General features: G+C 59.0%; 1 protein-coding gene across 1 annotated transcript in view; it reads left to right on the top strand.

Annotated features, from left to right (window-relative positions):
- CACNA1I (calcium voltage-gated channel subunit alpha1 I) overlaps positions 1-18,955 on the top strand; it is a 95,476-nt gene that overhangs the window by 71,013 nt on the left and 5,508 nt on the right. Inside the window, 18 exon segments of the mRNA XM_025050587.1 lie at positions 520-675; positions 1,148-1,241; positions 1,886-2,088; positions 2,761-3,225; positions 3,526-3,626; positions 4,320-4,443; positions 4,727-4,795; positions 5,334-5,518; positions 6,057-6,183; positions 7,466-7,591; positions 9,985-10,074; positions 11,209-11,401; positions 11,934-12,085; positions 13,350-13,459; positions 14,093-14,226; positions 14,944-15,014; positions 18,187-18,265; positions 18,910-18,955. The exon segment at positions 18,910-18,955 is cut by the window's right edge and continues 70 nt beyond it. Of these exon segments, the coding sequence (XP_024906355.1) occupies positions 520-675; positions 1,148-1,241; positions 1,886-2,088; positions 2,761-3,225; positions 3,526-3,626; positions 4,320-4,443; positions 4,727-4,795; positions 5,334-5,518; positions 6,057-6,183; positions 7,466-7,591; positions 9,985-10,074; positions 11,209-11,401; positions 11,934-12,085; positions 13,350-13,459; positions 14,093-14,226; positions 14,944-15,014; positions 18,187-18,265; positions 18,910-18,955 (2,525 nt within the window).

Here is an 18,955-nt window from a genome sequence, read left to right as displayed (position 1 = left end):
CCGCCCACCTGGAGACTTTGGGCACATAGGAGCCTTCCCTGAGACTGTCTCTTCTGTGTAATGGGGGCATGGTTGAATGAGTGTGACACACAGTGCGATGGGGGCAGAGGGAGCAGGAGGAGGAGGAAGGGTGGGCTTGTGTGGGGCGGGATAGGGCTGACACATGTGTAGGGTAGAGGATAGGGTTGTCGCAGCCGGGAAAAGCACTGCTTGGTGGGATGTCAAGGCAGGAGTGTGCAACACTGGCCCAAGCGGTGGACAAGCTGGGGACAGCAGGCGGAGCAGTGTATGTGTGTGGATGTGTGTGTGTGAGCAAGCAAGGGTCTGAGGCTCTGCCAGGTGCATGCCCCCCCACTACTTGAGGTCTCTGGGTGTGCCCGAGCACCTGTGAGAAGATGCCGAAGGCGTGCATGGGCATGTGTGCCCATGGCTGTGCCACCCAGTGGGTCCCCTCTGTGCTTGGGCTGGGCTGGGACCTAGGGCTGTTCCGGGCTGAGCCGTGTGCCCCTCCCCCTGCAGATCCTCACCCAGGAGGACTGGAATGTCGTCCTCTACAACGGCATGGCCTCCACCTCCCCCTGGGCCTCCCTCTACTTTGTTGCCCTCATGACCTTTGGCAACTACGTGCTCTTCAACCTGCTGGTGGCCATCCTGGTGGAGGGCTTCCAGGCGGAGGTGACTGTGGCCCTGGTGGAGGAAGCACCCCCATGGGGCCTGCATGAAATTGAGTGGAGGGAGGGGGTCTGGAGGGGGGAGGACTGCAATTCAAACATCCAGTAGGCGAGTCTCTAGAGGAAGGGGTTGTTGCCAGTGAAGTGGTAAGCTTCCCATCACAGGAAGCATGCAAATGGAGGCTGCATCTGGGATCCCTGCCTTACCCCAAAGCTTCTCCATCTCTGAAACTCTTAAGTCCCCAAGATCTGGGATTCTGGATCCTGCCTCCCCCATTCTCAGAGGCTCTTGGAGGGATGCTTGCAGTCAGGCAGATGTGGATTTGTGGTCTAGGTCCTCATTAGCTTCTCGCTTCCCCCTCCTGAGCCTCAGTTTCCCCATTTGTAAAATGGAGGTGAAAACACCCATTGAAAAGTTCATGAGGGAGGGAAGGGCTGAGCTGACTTGCATTCCAATGTGAGGGACGGTCTCCCAGGGTGACGCCAATCGCTCCTATTCGGATGAGGACCAGAGCTTATCCAACATGGAGGAGTTTGACAAGCTCCAGGAGGTCCTGGACACCGGTGGAGGTAAACAGGCCAGGACTCTTCCCCAGAGATCGTAGTGGGCAAAGCACACAGCCTCTGGCTTCCCCTCAAGCCCAGGCCCCAAGACTGCTAATTCTCTGTGGTTTGTTGTTTACATTTATAATCGAAAGAAATGCTAAATTTCAAAAAATGTCAGTGACCTTCATGGCCTCCCCGAATCTTAGCCACAGGGGCAGCTGCAGCCCACTCTCTCCCCTCCCCACAGTGTGGCCTGTTGGGAAGAGCTTGGGCCTCAGGATGCCTGGGTGCTGGTCCTGTTTGGCACCACTGGACTGCTTAGAACAAACCTCTCCGACCCATGTTGTGTCTTTAGTAACTGGGCTGGACGGTCTCTGCCTTGCTTCCCGCAGTGGGCACAGGAGTGAGGTTCCCGTGCCAGGTGAAGCTCAGGGCTGGCCCTGGGCACAGAAGGCAAGGGGTCCACTTACCCAAAAATAAAGTTGAGAGCCCTGCAGGCAGGGAGGACGGGAGGCACATGTGATGGGGTCCAACCTGGAAGACTTCCTGGTAGAGGTGGTCTCCCCGGAAGAACTCTCCATTTCTGTTACAGTTCATGTCTGTTTCTTTGTCTCATGTCTTCTTTTGTTCTTGTTCTGGCCCCTCCCTGTCTCCATCTCACTCCTCAGATCCCAAGCTCTGCCCAATTCCCATGACCCCCAATGGGCACCTGGACCCCAATCTCCCACTGGGTGGACATCTGGGCCTTGCTGGAGCTGCAGCACCTGCCCCCCGCCTCTCGCTGCAGCCGGACCCTATGCTGGTGGCCCTGGGCTCTCGCAAGAGCAGTGTCATGTCACTGGGGAGGGCGAGCTACGACCAGCGCTCCCTGGTGAGTCCTTGTGGGGTGCTTTGGGTGGCTACTTCCTGCTGGGTATGTGCTAAGGGATTTTGGGAAGTGCCTGCCAGTTCAGCCTCAGACTGGTACCCAGGCTTAGGGCACCAGATTGTCCAGCCAGAACCAGGCAGGGGTGATGTCTATTATATTTCTGAGTTCCCAGTATCAGAGCAGGACAGGACAACAAAGAATGATGAATGAATGAATGAATGAATGAGTGATTGATGCCAGTGGGTCTGGTGTTGAGATTTGGGTTTTTATCTTGACAGCAGTGTGTAGGGGAAATAGCTGGGCTTGGGGGTCAGGTAGACCTGAGCTTGAATCCAGCCAGACACTTCTAAGTGACCATGAGTAAGTCACAGCCCCGTCTGAGCCTCAGTTTCCTTACCTGTAAAGAGGAAGATGGCCCTAACTGGCTGTACCTTCCTCAAGGGAAGTGAGGTGGTCGGTGGAGATGGAACCACACTGTGGACACGCTCACGGGTCCACGGATGCAGATGGAGTGAGAGGCAGGGTGCGGAGAGGATCCCTGTTGTCTAGCTGGTTCTGTCACCCACTGGTCAGGCTGGCGGCCCTCTTAGGGCCCTCAGCGGGCATGCAGGCTGCCTTCAGTCACAGCCGGGAGTGTGTGGCGGGCCTTGACCTGAGCCCTGGGCTTCCTCCCAGTCCAGCTCTCGGAGCTCCTACTACGGGCCGTGGGGCCGCAGCGGGGCCTGGGCCAGCCGGCGCTCCAGCTGGAACAGCCTCAAGCACAAGCCGCCAACGGCTGAGCACGAATCCGACACTCCTCATTCTAATTACAGATTTCCCTGAGACAGAGACAGACAGAGAGAGAGAGGCAGCGCGCCCCTGCACGCCCCGCACGCCCACCACGCGCATCATGGTCCTCCCTTGGCGCACCGTCACCGCCACCACCGCCGGACGCTCTCCCTCGACACCAGAGACTCGGTAGACCTGGCTGAGCTGGGGCCAGCCGTGGGCGCTCACCCCCGGGCGTCCTGGAGGGTGGCAGGCCCGGCCCCCGGGCACGAGGACTGCAACGGCAGGATGCCCAACATCGCCAAGGAGGTCTTCACCAAGATGGATGACCGCCGGGGCCACGGGGAGGACGAGGAGGAGGAGGTCGACTACGTGAGTGGGGCGGGCTCTAGGGGCTGGGCCAAGGATAGGAGGGGGCGGGGCTACGGGCGGGGCTGCAGCGGGAAGGCCGGGCCACAGCCGCCACTAAGGAGCGCAAGAGGGCATGGCGGAGGAGGACAGGGCTTCAGGCGACTGAGCTGCTCCTGGGAGAGAAGCCCTCTCAGCTGCCGTGGGTGGGGCGAGGGGTTCTGGTCTTGCTGGGAGGTTCAGAGGTCATCCAGTAGCCCCAGTTTGCTGGATGGCTGGGGTGGGCAGTGCTGACCCGCCCTCACCCTGTCTCGCTCTTGCCAGACTCTGTGCTTCCGTGTGCGCAAGATGATTGACGTTTACAAACCTGACTGGTGCGAGGTCCGCGAGGACTGGTCCGTCTACCTCTTCTCCCCTGAGAACAGGTGGGCAGGACCAGGTTTGGGGTGAGGTTAAACTAGGATGTCGACAGTTCTGGGAGGGAGAGATTTCAACAGAGCTAGGCAGGGCCATTGTGGGGGCAGCCCCCATACCCCAGAAGGCCCTCCTGCCCTTGAGGGGCTGCAGGGGAGGGGGAGGGTTTGAGTGGGGACTTTCCTGGGCATCTCCTGTAATCTAGGCCAACCTGGTGCTGGGCGGATCCTCAAGTAGCCTGGGGTGCCGCCATCTGGAGGGAGCGTCAGAAGGCTTCCTGGGGGAGGAGGACTTTGGAGGCACACAGTGTTCTGTAGGTGAAGCGGGGTTTTGAAGAGGTGGAGGCTGGTCCAGGTGGAGGGAGCAGTCTGAGGGAAGGCCTGGGGCTGAGGCTGAGGGTATTGGTGTTGCTGGAGGGCAGGGCTCAGGGATGTGGGGCAGCATTTGTGAAGCCGTGAGTGCCAGGGCAAGGCAAGTGCCCTTCATCCTGTGGCTGCAGGAACCACCATGGGAGTGTGGTCAGGGGAGGAGGCTCCAGGTGGGTACCAGAGATGTAAAGTTGCCACCTGTTGTGTAGCCAGAGGAGAGAAGGGTCAGCTTCCTTGAGGTAATCCTGTCCCCATGTGTGCTTGGACCCTCTGCTTTCCTCCTGGATAGGGTGAGGGCAAAGCAGCACTCACGTGGCCCCTGCCCTCCCTGCCCAGGTTCCGGGTCCTGTGTCAGACCATCATCGCCCACAAGCTCTTTGATTATGTCGTCCTGGCATTCATTTTCCTCAACTGCATCACCATCGCCCTGGAGCGGCCTCAGATCGAGGCTGGCAGCACTGTGAGTGGCTGGGGCCTTCGGGCAAGGCAAGGGACAGGCAGAGGGGCAGGCCACCAGGGCCTGCTGTGAGACATAGTGCAGGGCTCAGGGGGCTAGGAGAGATTAGCAAGGCTGGTATCAGGGAGGAAGTTGAGGCAGGGAACTTGCCTCTGGGGAGGGGAACGTCTCCTTGGGCTGCGAAGTGGCAGCCTCCCCTGGGTGCCCCTTGGCCGGAGGCAGAGGTGAGCCTGTGGCTAGGCAGTTCTGGGAGCCCCAGGCCCATGGTACTTCCTGGCTTTTACAGGAACGCATCTTCCTCACTGTGTCCAACTACATCTTCACAGCCATCTTCGTGGGCGAGATGACGCTAAAGGTAGTCCTGCTTCACCTAAGACCTCTCCCAGCCCCAGCTGGGAGGTGGGGCCTGGCCCTGGTCCAGCCCACCCTCAACCTGTCATTCACCTCATCAGCAACATTCCACAGGGGCCCCAAGGCCCGCGCCCCTGGGTGCCAGCTCCTGGGCTCCAGGGACCCAAGGGGGAGGGTGTCGGCCAGGTCTCTGCTGGCCAAGAGCTCACACCCGGCCAGAAAAACAGATGCAGGGAAGCGTTTACAGTGTAACCGAGATATCTGCTCGAGGTGTGGAGACGCTTCCCAGAGATTGTGGCTTTGAATTAGGTTTGCCAGATGTGCGGGGAAGACGGACCCGGACAGGCCGTCGACCTGCGTTTCAGGGAGCGGCGCCCTGCGCCAGACCTGCTGGGTCCTCGCCTCTTGCTCGCCTCTAGATAGAGTGGCGGGCGCTTGTCCCCTGCCTGCCACTCCACCTGCTTGACTACGCCCACTAGGCATCGCCCCGCCCCATCCCCATGGCGGAGTCCGACTGACCCCGCCCATCGCCCCGCCCCCAGGTGGTCTCCTTGGGCCTGTATTTCGGAGAGCAGGCGTACCTGCGAAGCAGCTGGAACGTGCTGGATGGCTTCCTAGTCTTCGTGTCGATCATCGACATCGTAGTGTCCGTGGCCTCGGCTGGGGGAGCCAAGATCCTGGGGGTCCTCCGGGTCCTGCGGCTCTTGCGCACCCTACGACCTCTGCGGTGAGGCCTCCTCCCCTTTGATGGGAAAGCCCCTGCCCCAGGGTCTAACTGGACCCCTCACTCTTGCCCTCCTCTCCCACTCAGTCCTCCCACTAGCAGGTGTCAGGTGTCAGGCAACAGCTGAGCAGGGTCAGGGACCAGACTGTGGGCGCTGTTTCTGGGGGAGGAGCCTGGAGGGTGTGAGTGTGTGTGTGTGTGTGTGTGTGTGCGCGCGTGTGCGTGCGCGCACGCGTGTGTGTGTGTGTGTGTGTGTGCGTGTGCATGCGCGCGCGCACCCACCAGAAGGCCAGGGCTGAAGGCGGCCTCCAGGACCACTACCCCCGGCTCTGTCTGTCCCTGTCTGGCTCACTGCTATCTTTGGGCCTCAGTCTCTAGACGGAGGTGTGGTGTGGTGTGGGCCCCAAAGGGGCGGGGTGAAGGCACAGTCCCATGCTGTGCATGGACATCTGGAGCCTGGGCGACTCTGGGCAGACTGGGTGGGGCTGTCTCCTGGCCTGGCAGGGGGCTAACGGTGCCCTTGCCTGCTCCCTGCCTGCAGTGTCATCAGCCGGGCGCCTGGCCTGAAGCTGGTGGTGGAGACGCTCATCTCCTCCCTCAAGCCCATTGGCAACATTGTCCTCATCTGCTGTGCCTTCTTCATCATCTTTGGCATCCTGGGGGTGCAGGTGAGGGGCACAGGCTGGCCAGGCAGTGGGGTGGGCTCTGCTGTCAGAAAAGAGGCTCCTCACTCCCGCCCAGCTCTCCCGACCTTGTGCCTGCCGACCTGGGGGCTCAGGTGGCCTTGGTGGAGCAGCCATGTCCCTGCCGGTGGTGAACTCTTGGTCCAGGAAGGGAGACAGACATGGCCTAAATGGCTGAGTGCAAATCAGGCTGGGTAAATGGGACCACAGGGGTCCGAGCTACACAGGAACATGAAGCTGGGATGGGGACAATGGGAGAAGCACCCTGAAGGAGGTGGCCTTTGTACTGGGCCTTGAAGGAGAGGTGATTTTGACAGGTCATAGTGGGAAAAGGTGTTTCAGGGGAGGACGGGCACGTGTGTTGAGGTGAGCCAGGAGCTCTGGCTGGCATAGAGAGATGAGCTGAATGGTGGGCTGGACCAGGTAGTGAAAGATCTGGAATGGCAGCTAAGGAGTTGGGGCTTGGCTTCTCCAGGGTGGGGACTATGGGGATCTCTGACAGGCAGAGACTTGAGCTAACTCGGAGTTCGGTTTGGAGTCCAGCCTGGGAATAAGGTGGGCCTCAGGGCTGGACAGAGAAGAGGGGGCAGGTCATAAAGCATGACAAGAGTGGCCAGAGTGACCTGGCCTTCTGGGATCTGAGCTGCTGCTGAGTCCCTTCCTGTTTCTTGAGTGTCTGAGCCCCGAGGCTGCTTTACTGGTCTTGTGTTTGGGGCTGTCGCTGGAGAGGAGCCCTGGGCACAGGTGTCCTTTGGGGCTGCTGAGAGGTCCACAGTGGAGCTACCGGGGCAGGAGGGAATTAATGTGGATGCCACATGGACAGTAGCCTTGCCCTTTCCAGGCAGTTGACATGAGAGGGCTTGGGTCCCTGGAGAGGGTCCCTTTACTTCTCTCCCTGTCCCCTGGAGATATGCAGGCAGCTTTTCCCTGTGGGGTCCCTGCCTAGACACCCAGAGCAAGTACTGGGGTCTGATCTCGGGTCCGTGGACAGCCCAGGAATCAGACAAGCCAGGGTGGGAACCTTGGCTCTGCTACTTCCTAAACCTCAAGAGACTGAGAAAATTACCTGTCATGCCTCAGTTTCTTCACCTGTGAGATGGGATGAGAGTAGCCCCACCTCACGTTGGAGGACTTGGGAAGATTGTGTGGTCCAGTGCTTGGCCTGGAAGTGCCCCCTGAGGGGCAGTCCCTCTTCTGATTTGCACCGCACCCCACCCTCTGGGAGTGTTGGCAGGATGGTCACTCACCCTGTATCCCTTACCTCCAGCTCTTCAAGGGCAAGTTCTACCACTGTCTGGGTGTGGATACCCGAAACATCACCAACCGCTCTGACTGCGTGGCCGCCAACTACCGCTGGGTCCATCACAAGTACAACTTCGACAACCTGGGCCAGGTGAGCGCCACCCGCCTTCCCCTGACCTGACCGCCCCCAGTGGGTGGGGTGACGGCTCTTCAGTGCCCACTGCCTGGGATTACAGACCGGCTTCCGGTCCTGCCATGCCAAGGCTGACCCTGTGACCCTGTGACTTCTCCTTCCCAAGCCTTGGTTTCCTTTTCTATGAGGCAGGTAGGAAGAGCACTCAGTCCACAGGTGGCCTGAGGCTTGTGATCCCGAATGCAGAGTCCAACAAGCACCTGGTGCTTTAGTAGACGTTGGTTCCTGGCCCTTATACCCCCACCCAGGGGACCCTGCCAGGAGTTATAGAGTCAGCCAGACGTGAGTGTGAATCCAAGCTCTGTCACTCACTGTAGGTGTGGCCGATCTGAGCCTCACTTTCCTAGTTTGTAAAATGATAATGTTACAGCCACTCTGCTCTCCTCTCCAGTCACAGGCAGGTCCTTGCCCATTTCCTGTCTCGCCCTTGGTCACTCCTCCTGGGGGGGTGGGTCTGCCAGCCTGGGCCCTCTGGGTAATGCCCCTTGTGGGAGCCCCCAGTTGGCTGCCTCCAAAGAGCCTCTGCTCCCCAAGTGCTCCTATTTCTTGAGGGGCCACCCAGGTGACTAGGTATGACCAGGGGGCTGTGCCTTCCCCAGGTCAGACGGGGAGGGAGCCGGATCCAGGTCTGCATGGCCCGAGGCCTGTGCCCTGCCCCTGTGCTGGACCCTCCAGCTGGACCCGACTGCAGATCTCACCCTACATGGCCATGGGTCCCATTCCCCGTGCCCCCTGGAGATGAACTACGGGGCCGTGGAGGGGTAATAAGTGGCCAGGGGAAGGGGGTCGGGAACCAGGACATAGTCGCTCTCCTGTCTCCCCCAGATTCTCCAGATACAGTGCCTTTTCAAGTTAACAACACAAAGGTTGGCAAAACAGATGTTTTTAAAAAGATGCTCCAAGAGGCTGAAAGTCAGTGGGGGCCTTTTATAAACTTGCTCTTGACCCCTGACCCCAGCGCCAGGCCCTGGCTCCTGTGGAGCATCCCCAGTCCTTTCCGTTCTAAGCATGCTTGATTCCACGCTGACACCCTGGGCCCCTAAGGAGGGTGTTCTCAGCACACAGAGGAGGTGACAGCATGGCACAGAGCCCTAGACTCCTCGCTGGGCCACTTCCCAGCTATGTTCCCTTCAGCAAGTTCCAGTCCCTCTCTGTGCTTCAGGGTCCTCATCTACAAATGGGGCAGCGACAGCAGGTCTGTGGTTCCCGGTTTCAGGCTCCCTGCACTTCCGGCCTCTGTGATCCAAGGGCTCACGGGGACATTTGGCCCCTCGTGTCTAAGAGCTTCATATGCCAATCTGGCAAAGAGGCTCCTTCTGTGGCCCTGGTCCTGGGCCGGAGCCCTTTGTGGGCAGCCTTCAGCGCCGTGCCCAGCTGGGAGGGGAAAGAACAAGGCTGTGCCCTGGATGGATGAGAAGGGAGGTTGGTGCAGGGCCAGAGACCCATCCCAGAGCCGCATGGGCTGTGACCAATGACACGTTTGGCGTGGTGGAGGCACAGGAGAGAGGAGGTGTCGTCCAGAGTAGGACATGTGACCGCCAATCAGCCTCTGCTGGTCCAGGACCCTCTGTGACCCCACTAACTTCCATCAGGCTTGGGCTCTGCAAAGATAGCACCGGTTTGATCCAGCTCAGAAAAACTTTATTGAGCACCTACCGCATGCGTGGCTCTGTGCGTCCTCTAGGACAAGCTCGTAGTCCTGGAGAAGGGACATGAGGATGCTTTTTGGCTGATGTCTGTGTAGGAGCCTTGGCTGGCTGTCTCCTGGGGATCACCTCTGTCTCAGAATCTCAAATTAGTGACAGTAACTATCACCATTTACAGACAAAGGAGCTGGGGCCCAGAAACATGGAAGGACTTGGCCCGAGTCACACAGCCAGTGAGTGGCAGAGCCCTGTGACCCCGGGCTCCTGACTACTCTTGTGAGCTCCCGTTTTCAGGTGTTAAAGGCAAGCTCAGAGTGATGGAGGCAGGCCCCTTCGTGTTTATCAGGAACTTTCCACTTTCAAGTCTTAGCTGACGCTCTCAGCCAACCTGGCAGGCAGCAACTTAAGTATTAGCTCCCTTCTGCAGGTAAGGGCGTAAAGGGTCGTAAGTTTTCTTGCAGTTAATTTCACAGCTGAGACTGGAGCCCAGGACTCCTGATCCAGCGCTTGTTCTCCTGCAGCAATGCCTGCAGGGTAGATGGCAGGCGCATAGTGGGTCCTCAGAAAAGTTTTGTCGGTTGAAGGCACAGCTGTTCCCTCAATGTGGGGAAGGCCTCTTGTCCTTCTGCCTCCCAGGAGGGGCAGATGCAGCCTGAGCTGCCCTCGCCCATCATCCCCGAACCTTCTCCTCCCTGTGTCTTCCAGGCCCTGATGTCCCTCTTTGTTCTGGCCTCTAAGGATGGCTGGGTGAACATCATGTACAATGGGCTGGATGCCGTCGCTGTGGACCAGCAGGTGGGCGTGGCTGGGGCCGGATCGGAGGGGCAGCGGGAGAGGGACAGACATTTCTGGGGCCTGGTGGTCTGTAACTGGTGTCACCAAGACCCACAACCCTAATGTTGCCCACTGTCAGCCACAGCCCACCCCTCAGCATCCTCCACCACCAGTTGAGCTGCTCGCTGGAAAGTGAAAGTCATTGCTCCATGCGCTTCAACAAAGCCCTGTGCTCTGCAGGGAGAGCACCTCAAGCTGGCTCCTGGCTAGAGAGATGCGCAGCCTTGTGGGTGGAGAGCCAGCCAACCGCAGGAGGAGGAGAGGGGCTGGGCCAGCTGGCAGAGGGACAGCAGGTGCAGGCCTGAGGAGAGAGTCATGAGCGGGGGGGCTGGGGGTAGAAAGCGGGAGGAGGAGCAGCAGGAGGCAGGCAGAGCTGGGTGGTATGGAAGACCCTGCGTGTGTCATGGCAAGGGCTGGCGTTTATCTGAGGGCGTGCGAGTCAGCGAAGGTGTTACAACAAGGGAGCGACGCCTCCTGTGGGCTGCTGGGTGAGGATGGATTTGGGGGTGGGTAGGTAGGTGGGGGTTGGGGGAGAAGACGGCCCTGATAGGAGGAGACCCAAGATCCCTCCGAGAGCAGGGGGCCCTTCTGGTGCTAGGCAGGAAATGAGAACATTTGGAGGCGTCTTCCTCCCCTTCTTAGTCTGTCCACCCCTCCTGCACGCGCGCACGTGCATGCGCGCTCACACACACACGGGCTCCACCAGGGATGTGCTGGCTGCCTTGTTTCTGGATGGATAAATAACTGGATGGATGGAGAGGTGGACAGATGACTAAGTGGGTGGTGGGTGGGTGGATGGGCGGGTAGGGGAGTGGATGGGTGGCTGAGAGGAAGGGAAGAAGACAGGCGGGTATGTGTTCAGGGGGCAGTGGCTGGAGCAGGAAAGGGGAAGGGCTCTCTTCCCCAGTCACAGTGCTTGTGCCAGGCCAGAGAGGGTACTTCCTACCTGCTTCCTTCTTCAAACCTCACGGCCTCCTAGGAGGCAACTCTGTCAGTTCCTCATTGCAGCGAGGCTTGGTGGGGTGGAGCACCCCCACCCCGGCGGGCCCTGCAGGGCCCGCTCAGCCTGCCTCAGCCCCATCTGGCTCCCTGCAGCCCGTGCCCAACCACAACCCCTGGATGCTGCTCTACTTCATCTCCTTCCTGCTCATCGTCAGCTTCTTTGTGCTCAACATGTTTGTGGGCGTGGTGGTGGAGAACTTCCACAAGTGCCGGCAGCACCAGGAGGCCGAGGAGGCCCGTCGGCGCGAGGAGAAGAGGCTGCGGCGCCTGGAAAAGAAGCGCCGGAGTGAGTGGGCGGCGCCCCGGCCCTGCGCCCCGGCCCTGCGCCTCCCCCCCCCACCGCCCTCCGCCCCGGCCTTAGGATATGGCGTCTGTGTCCCTGTCCCTGCCTCCTCCCCCAGTGCCTGCCTGTCCAGGTGATCTGAGCCCTATTGGTGTCCGTGTGGAGTCTGATGGTGACACCACTGCCAACCAAGTGGCTCAGTCCAGGCAGAAGGCAAAGGCAGAGCCTGGGTGTCCGACCCGGAGCTGTGGGACCCCTGTCCTTCCCCCAGTGGGTCAGGAGCCCCTGCCGAAGGCACTTTGGTGGTGGGTGGGGAGAATCAGTGTCCTGACCTCTTTGCCACCCTCTCCCACGTCTTACCCAGTTCCCTTGCGGTTCCCTGGCTGGGCAGAGAAGAGCTAACTCTGACTCCCAGGCCTGGATGAACCAACATCTCTCCCTCTTGCTTCCTCCCTCCCCTCTGCCTCTCCTTCCACATTCTGCTCCTCCCTTGGCCACCCTCTGGTCTGTGCCACGCCCCCATGGACCCCCGCAGAGGCCCAGCGGCTGCCCTACTATGCCACCTACTGTCCCACCCGGCTGCTCATCCACTCCATGTGCACCAGCCACTACCTGGACATCTTCATCACTTTCATCATCTGCCTCAATGTAGTCACCATGTCCCTGGAGCACTACAACCAGCCCGCGGTGAGCCCCAGCCCCGCCCCAGCCCAGAGTCCCCAGGGGGCGGGGCTCAGGAGCACCCCACCATAGGGGCTGGGTGGGGTAGGATCTGAGCATCTCTCCCGTGTTGGGCCCTACGCCCAGGGAGCTCATGGCCTGGTAGGACAGATGAATGAGAGGGAAAGATCTGTCATTCCTGGTGTGTGGGGAGGTGACATTTGGGCCCTGCCTTGAACATGGGTAGCAGTGTCTATGGTGTGTTTAATATGACTCTTTACAAGGCACACTACACAGATACTAACTCTCTCATCCTCACAGCCTAAGGTGGGGGAGGGAACTTTCTCCAGATTCTGTAGATGAAGAAACAGAGGGTCAGAGGTCAAATATACTGCCCCAGTTAGTCGACCAGTTAGTGGAGCCAGGACTGGAACTTTGATTTGCATGCAAGGCCTGCCCAAGTGGCCTCCACTGCTACCTAGTGGAGCCTGTGGGAGGGGCATTGCAGATGGCAGGAGTGTTGGGGGCAAACACAGAGGTGGGAGAGGCTGACCGGTTTCCAGCCAGCTGCAGTGTGTGCGAGGGACGTATCAGGACAAGCACATTCCAGAGCTTCCACTTATCCGAGCTGGGGGCGGGTAAGAAGAGAGAAGCGGAGGCTCCATGTGAGGAGTGAGTTATCTTATTTTAAATGCTAGGAGAGGGATGTTAGACGTGTGGGAAAAGGAAGGCACCCACGGGCAGAAAAGAACAGTAGTTGTAGAACTTCCAAATCAGCATAAAGAAATGGAATAATAACAGCTCGCATTTACCAAGCGTTTAAGTATATAGTCCAGTCAGGCACAGGACTGCCAGTTCATTTAGTTTATACTGCCACTTTCTGAGGCACGTACTGTTGTCATCCCCAATTTACTGATTGGAAAACTGAGTCCCAGAGAGATCGAGTGACTTGCTCAAAGTCGTAGTGAACAGGAGTAAGTGCTGAGCCAGGATGCTAATCTCGGCAGTCTGGTTCTTAACCATGACCCTGACCATTACTCCACGCTGCCTCCAAAGGCGGGCATCTGGACCAAACATGCAGAAATAGGGAAAAGGAAAGAGCAGTGTGAAACAGAGCACGGTGAGTAAGAAGGAAGGAATAAAAGAAGACACGTAAATCGTTGCACTAAATGTGAAGCGATTAAATTCTCACCTTAAAAGGCAGAGACTTTCTGACTGGAGCAAACGGGGGCCAGGTCATGGGCTCTGGATCATGCTTCTCTTTGCCTCCCCCACCCCACCCCACCCGTAGTCCCTGGAGACAGCCCTCAAGTACTGCAACTACATGTTCACCACTGTCTTTGTGCTGGAGGCTGTGCTGAAGTTGGTAGCGTTTGGTCTGAGGCGCTTCTTCAAGGACCGGTGAGTGGCTGGGCCGTGCTAGGGCAGCATGGGGGGTGGGCGAGCTGCCAGATGGGGAAGCAGTCCTGACCCCTGGGAAAGCCTGGAGCGACCGGAGGAGGGGAGCCAATAAGTGTCCAGGCATAAATGGCCAGGGGCCCCTCAGTGCTGCCTGTGGCTTTGAACAGGATGTGATTATGGTCCCATCTGACGAGTGCAGGGCATTCCACCAAGTTTCTTCAGCACAATTTCCGTGGGTCCTCCGCCCCGCAGTCAGAGTATGACACACCTCATGGTAGTCCTTAGAAGGGGCAAGCGAGGCTCAGAGAGGTTGGTGTGTAGCCAAAGGCCACACAGAGGGAGCAGTGGGCTCCAGATTCAGACCTAAAGTCAGAGCCCATTTGTCCTCCTCTGCAGGAGGCCAGAGATAATTATTTAGCCTGGTCAGTCCCTTGCTTGGGGAATCAGAGGCTGTCTGGGGACAGGGAGGGAGCTGGACCCAGTGGGGTCTGGAGGAGCCAGTTGGGAGGGTGGCCACACATCCCTGCCCTGTGGGCCACAGCTGGAGGGTGGAGAGCTGGGCAGCTCCTCCCAGCTGAGGCTTGTGCCCCTCGCCCTCCTTCCCACTCCTGCCCTGCTGTGTCTCCCGGGCAGGTGGAACCAGCTGGACCTGGCCATCGTACTGCTGTCGGTCATGGGCATCACACTGGAGGAGATCGAGATCAACGCGGCCCTGCCCATCAACCCCACCATCATCCGCATCATGCGCGTCCTGCGCATCGCCCGGGGTGAGGAGCGGGGCAGGGGTGAGGTGGCAGGGGGAGGGGACCCAGGGCCACGCGCTTCCTGCCAAGCAGGGAACAGAGCCAAGAGGAGCTCGCGCCTGACGCACACTCGGCCCGTGTGTGCGCGCTCACGTGCCCTCGTCCACAGACCACCCTGTCCAGCCCTCTGCACCCCGCCTCCCCCGTCACACTGCGACCCACGCGGTCCCGTCTCAGGCTGGGATGAGGGGAAGCGTGCGGCTGGGGAGACAGGGTTCCTCCCCGGCGTTGCTCCAACACCCGCCGGGGCTCCTGGGCCCCAAGGCTGCTTAAAACCTGCCGCATCAGTGCTCGTCCAGGTGCCTCTCACTCTGCCACCTGCACCCGCCTGTTTCCTCCAGCTTCCGAGGTGGGGGTGGGGGACGCGGGGGGATGCGGAGAAGCTCAGCAGAATACCGCCTCGGTGAATTAGTGCTCACTCGGCACTTTTTATCCCTCTGTTCCCACTGGGTGTGCCCTCCTTCTCTGGGATGTTTTTAACCAACATGCCACACATGCAGACCCCCATTCACTCTGCCGCTGTACCCACCTTCTGGTGGCGTGGCAGCGCAGAGCCATCCCCTTTGCTAACGTGCTCCTCCAATCCCACTTTTCTTCCATGTTGACACACGTGCACGCATGTGCTCACGCACATCCTCACTGGCCCCGGGCTGAACGGGCCGGGCTGGGTCTCGCCCGCAGTGCTGAAGCTGTTGAAGATGGCCACGGGAATGCGGGCCCTGCTGGACACAGTGGTGCAAGCTCTGCCCCAGGTAGGAGACACTCTCTCCAGCAGCCCCTCCTGCCTGTCGGGGTCACGCTGGGCCCTGGAGACGCAGGCCCCAGCTTCCTTTCTCCCTAAACCTACCCAGAGCCAGGGCCGAACCCCATCTCCAGAGAAGCAGTTTGAGCGGGGGGCTGTGAGACGGAACAGGTCCCCTTGGCCTCTTTCTTTCTGATGCTACTAAGTGCTAGCCAGCCCTGCTCTCTACCAGGCCCTGGGCTGGCCCCTAGGAGCCCACATTCTGCCATTAGGAGTCACCAGGCTGGTGGAGAAGACAAGATACCTTGGGGCCATGTGGCGAGGGGCCTACGGGGTGGGAGGTGGGGGGCCCTGATGGAAACTGGGGAAATCAGGGAGGGTGTCAGGGGACTTTGAGCTTGACCTTGTAGGGCGGCTTGGCAGAAGGAGGTGGTAATGTGGATTGAGAGGTTCAGATATGACATTCTAGGAGGAGACAGAATGAGTGGAGACCCTGGGAAGTTAGGACAGCTGTCCCTGCCGTCCGCAGCTGCACTGGTCAACAGCGGAAGGGAGGTGGGGTCAGGGCCACAGAGGGTGCGTCTTTCCTTCTGGGAATTCTGTAGTCCAGCTGTCCCTCCGCCACTCACCGTACTACTTAAGCCTCCCCTCACGGTGGCCTCTGCTCTGAGGTGAGCCTCATGCACATTCATTTATTCATTATGACTCATCTAGTCTTAAGAAACTTTAGGCACCTTAAAATAAAAGGCACAGACACAGCACACTAAAATGGGGATCGAAGATTAACAGCTCAGGGAAGGCGAAAACAAAGCCAATGCTGGCAGCGCCCTGGGCTAGGGATGTTAGTGAGTTCTGTTCTCCAGTTTGGGGTGCGCTTCCCAGCAGCTGGTTCCAAAGGGGAATCGACATGGCTGTCATCAGGTCTGGGTTGAAAGCGGGGATGTTCATTCCTAGAGATGTGGTTTTCTTAATGTTCAATCCCTGCAGAGGAATTTGTCCCATGGGAGATGGGGGTGAGTGCTGGGCTTGGGGGTTGTGCAGACAGGAAGTGGGTGGAGCCCAGACTCAAGACACCCTGCCTGGGGCCAAAGCCTGGTCTCCAGAGAGACCCCCGGCATGTGACTCAACTTCTCCTGCCTGGGTTTCCTTGCCCGCGCAAAGGGGGTTGATAACAGTGCTTATCTCAAAAAGATGTTTTGAGATTTAAAATAGTAAAAACTTATAAAGCTCCGAACGGGACCTGGGTGCCATATAAGAATCTATTGACGTTGGGGATGGGGGTGGTGAGTGTGTGTTCCCAGCCACACTGGCCTCCTTTTCCCCTCCCGTTCGCCTAGTTCTGACCCCTGGGCATCCGTGGGTGGCTCCTCAGGCTAACCCTGAATTGGCACAGGGCACATGGAGGTCCCAGGTTCAGTAGGAGACACACGATAGTGATGACAATTATGTCAGCACTTTAAGAGACGCGAATGCCAAGTGCCATGTGGCATAGCGGGGGGCTTACCCCTCAAAATCTATTAGCTGACCCTGGACATTTCCTCGGTTCTCTGTAAAGTGCTATAGGAATGAAACTTGAGCCCCTTTCTTCTAGGCTCTGCCCCACTCAGAGGGCGGAGGCCCTGGGGGAATCCGTCTCAGGGAGGTGACCAGTACCCTGGGTTTTGAGAGGTGGGAAGGAGGCAGTTACCAGGCAAAGACAGGGAGAGATTCTTCTCTGCAGAGGAACAGAATATGCAAATGGCTTTGTTTACCCTGTGGTTGGAATCAGGTTGGAAGGTCAGGCTGGGGCTTTGAGGGGGATGCGGTCTGCAGGGCTGCGTCACACCGTTTTATGCCAGGACAGCCAAATTGGGCTTCATCCTGCAGGCAGTGGGCACCACGGGGGCTTCTGGACAAGGGCGGCCTCAACCTTTCAGGGGGTTGCTCTGGTGACTGAGAGGAGAGTGGACTGGAGGGAGAGGCTGGAGGCGGGGAGGTGGCCAAGGTGGACGCTGGGTAAGAAACTGCTGACCCGGGTCTGCCAAGGGCGGGAAGCCGAGCCGAGGACCCAGGCTACGCCCGATGCCCTCGGCTGCCGGGGCCTCAGGCCTGGCCTCCTAGGTGCTCAGTAATTGCTTGTTTCATTAATGAACGAGCGTCATTTAATTAGTCAGACACTGTCAGTGTGATTGTAGAGCAACTCGGAAGGAGACTCTCCTCTGGAGCGGAGAAACACGGGAGGCTGTGATTAACGCGGTTTACTTTTCAACAGTCGACGTGAACGGCTTCCGATTCCATTTATGCAGGTCTTCTGAGGTGTCTAGCAGTTATCTCATTTCTAGGGCAAGAATGCGTTTGAGCCTTATCTTATCCATAACACGAGTTAAAGGCGGTCTCTGGCATATGGATAGATTTGAAATAGGTTTAGAATCTGGGACAGTGTCCTCCCACAGGAGCTGTGGGATGGGGGTGGCCGGGTTTGCAGGAGGCTTCTGGGGCCCTCAGTCCTGCTCGATTCCTGTATTCACTCCTGTCTGTAGCCAGGCTCCGTGCTGGCTCAAGGAAGCAGAATTGACTTAATCTCGCTGTGTTCCCGCTCTCGAGGACGTCCCAGACCAGCTGGGACAGTGGCAGGGACACACCGGTTACGCTCACACTGTCAGACTGCATCCCAGTCTGCCTGGAGGAATCTAGGCAGGCTTCGTGGAGGAGGTGGCATTATTGCTGAGACTTTCTTCCCTCCCTCTCTGCATCCGTCTGTGGGATGACACTAACCATGCACAGGTGCGTGGGGTATCATTGTGTGCATGGACTGTCAGGCCAATCCCAGTCCCACCACGCACGAATGCTGTGACCCTGGGCAAGGTACCTCATCTCAGTATGTCACGTTCTTCATCTGAAGAATGGGGGTAAAAGAGTTCACAGATCATCGTGTGGAGTAAGCAAGCTGATGACTGTGAAGTGCTTGAACCCAGACCGCTCACGGTAAAGGCTTCACGAGTGTTTTATTATTACCCCGTGCCCTGTGCTGGGCCAGCCTGCCCTCAAGGGGGTCACGAGGCAGGTGGCAGACAGGGACTCAGAGTCTGGTGAAGTGCTACAGCTGTCCCAACCCTCAGGCCGGCCCTTTGCCTGGAGCCTGCCCGCCAGTGCCCCTCCTCCACCCTGCCCCTGCCAGCCCAGCCCCACCTCTGTCCCCACAGGTGGGCAACCTGGGCCTCCTCTTCATGCTGCTCTTCTTCATCTATGCCGCCCTGGGGGTGGAGCTCTTTGGGAAGCTGGGTGAGTGACTCCCCGAGCAGGCCTGCGGTGGGGAGGAGCAGGTCTGGAAGAGGGCCATGGGTCGGGGGAGGCCTGAGACTGCACCCCCCATCCCCCGATTGTCACATCAGGTCTTTGTGCTGGGGAGGTGCCCTCAGCAGGCCATGGGTGATGGGCGGCTCTTGGCCATCCGCACCCCATCCAAATGAGTAGGAACTTTTGAGAGATGCTAGCTTGGGTCCATGTGCACACCCCAGGCCTATGCCGGGGACCCCGGCTTGGAGCACCCCCAGCTGTCAGATCCTTGGATGCCTCAGGAGCCAGTGTCTGCCCTGGGCTGGCCCCAGCCCTGCAAGCAGAACGGCCAGGGCACAAGCCAAGGACAACGCAGGGTTGGCTCCAGAAAGCAGGCTCCCTTGGGGGCCGGCCCTCGCCCACCCCCATCCTCTCCATCTGGAACTAGTACATGGGTGCAGGGAGGGGCCAGGCTCCCCTGAGTCTGAGCCCCAGCTTATGTGCCACCTCCCTGAGCCTCAGTTTCTCCATCCATGGCTGAGCGCCATCCTCATGCACCTCCGAGGGTTGTGGATGGGACTCTGAGAAGAGGCTGGCGGGCAGTGCAGGGGGCCGGGCAGGGGGCCGGCTGACCTCCGCTCTGCTTTCAGTCTGCAATGACGAGAACCCGTGCGAGGGCATGAGCCCACGCCACCT

The sequence above is a fragment of the Pteropus alecto genome, unplaced genomic scaffold (assembly GCF_000325575.1).
Source record: "Pteropus alecto unplaced genomic scaffold, ASM32557v1 scaffold157, whole genome shotgun sequence".
In the NCBI taxonomy this organism is placed as follows: Eukaryota; Metazoa; Chordata; class Mammalia; order Chiroptera; family Pteropodidae; genus Pteropus; species Pteropus alecto.
The sequence above is the reverse complement of the archived record's forward strand: the minus strand, read 5'-3'. Positions and strand labels throughout refer to the sequence as shown.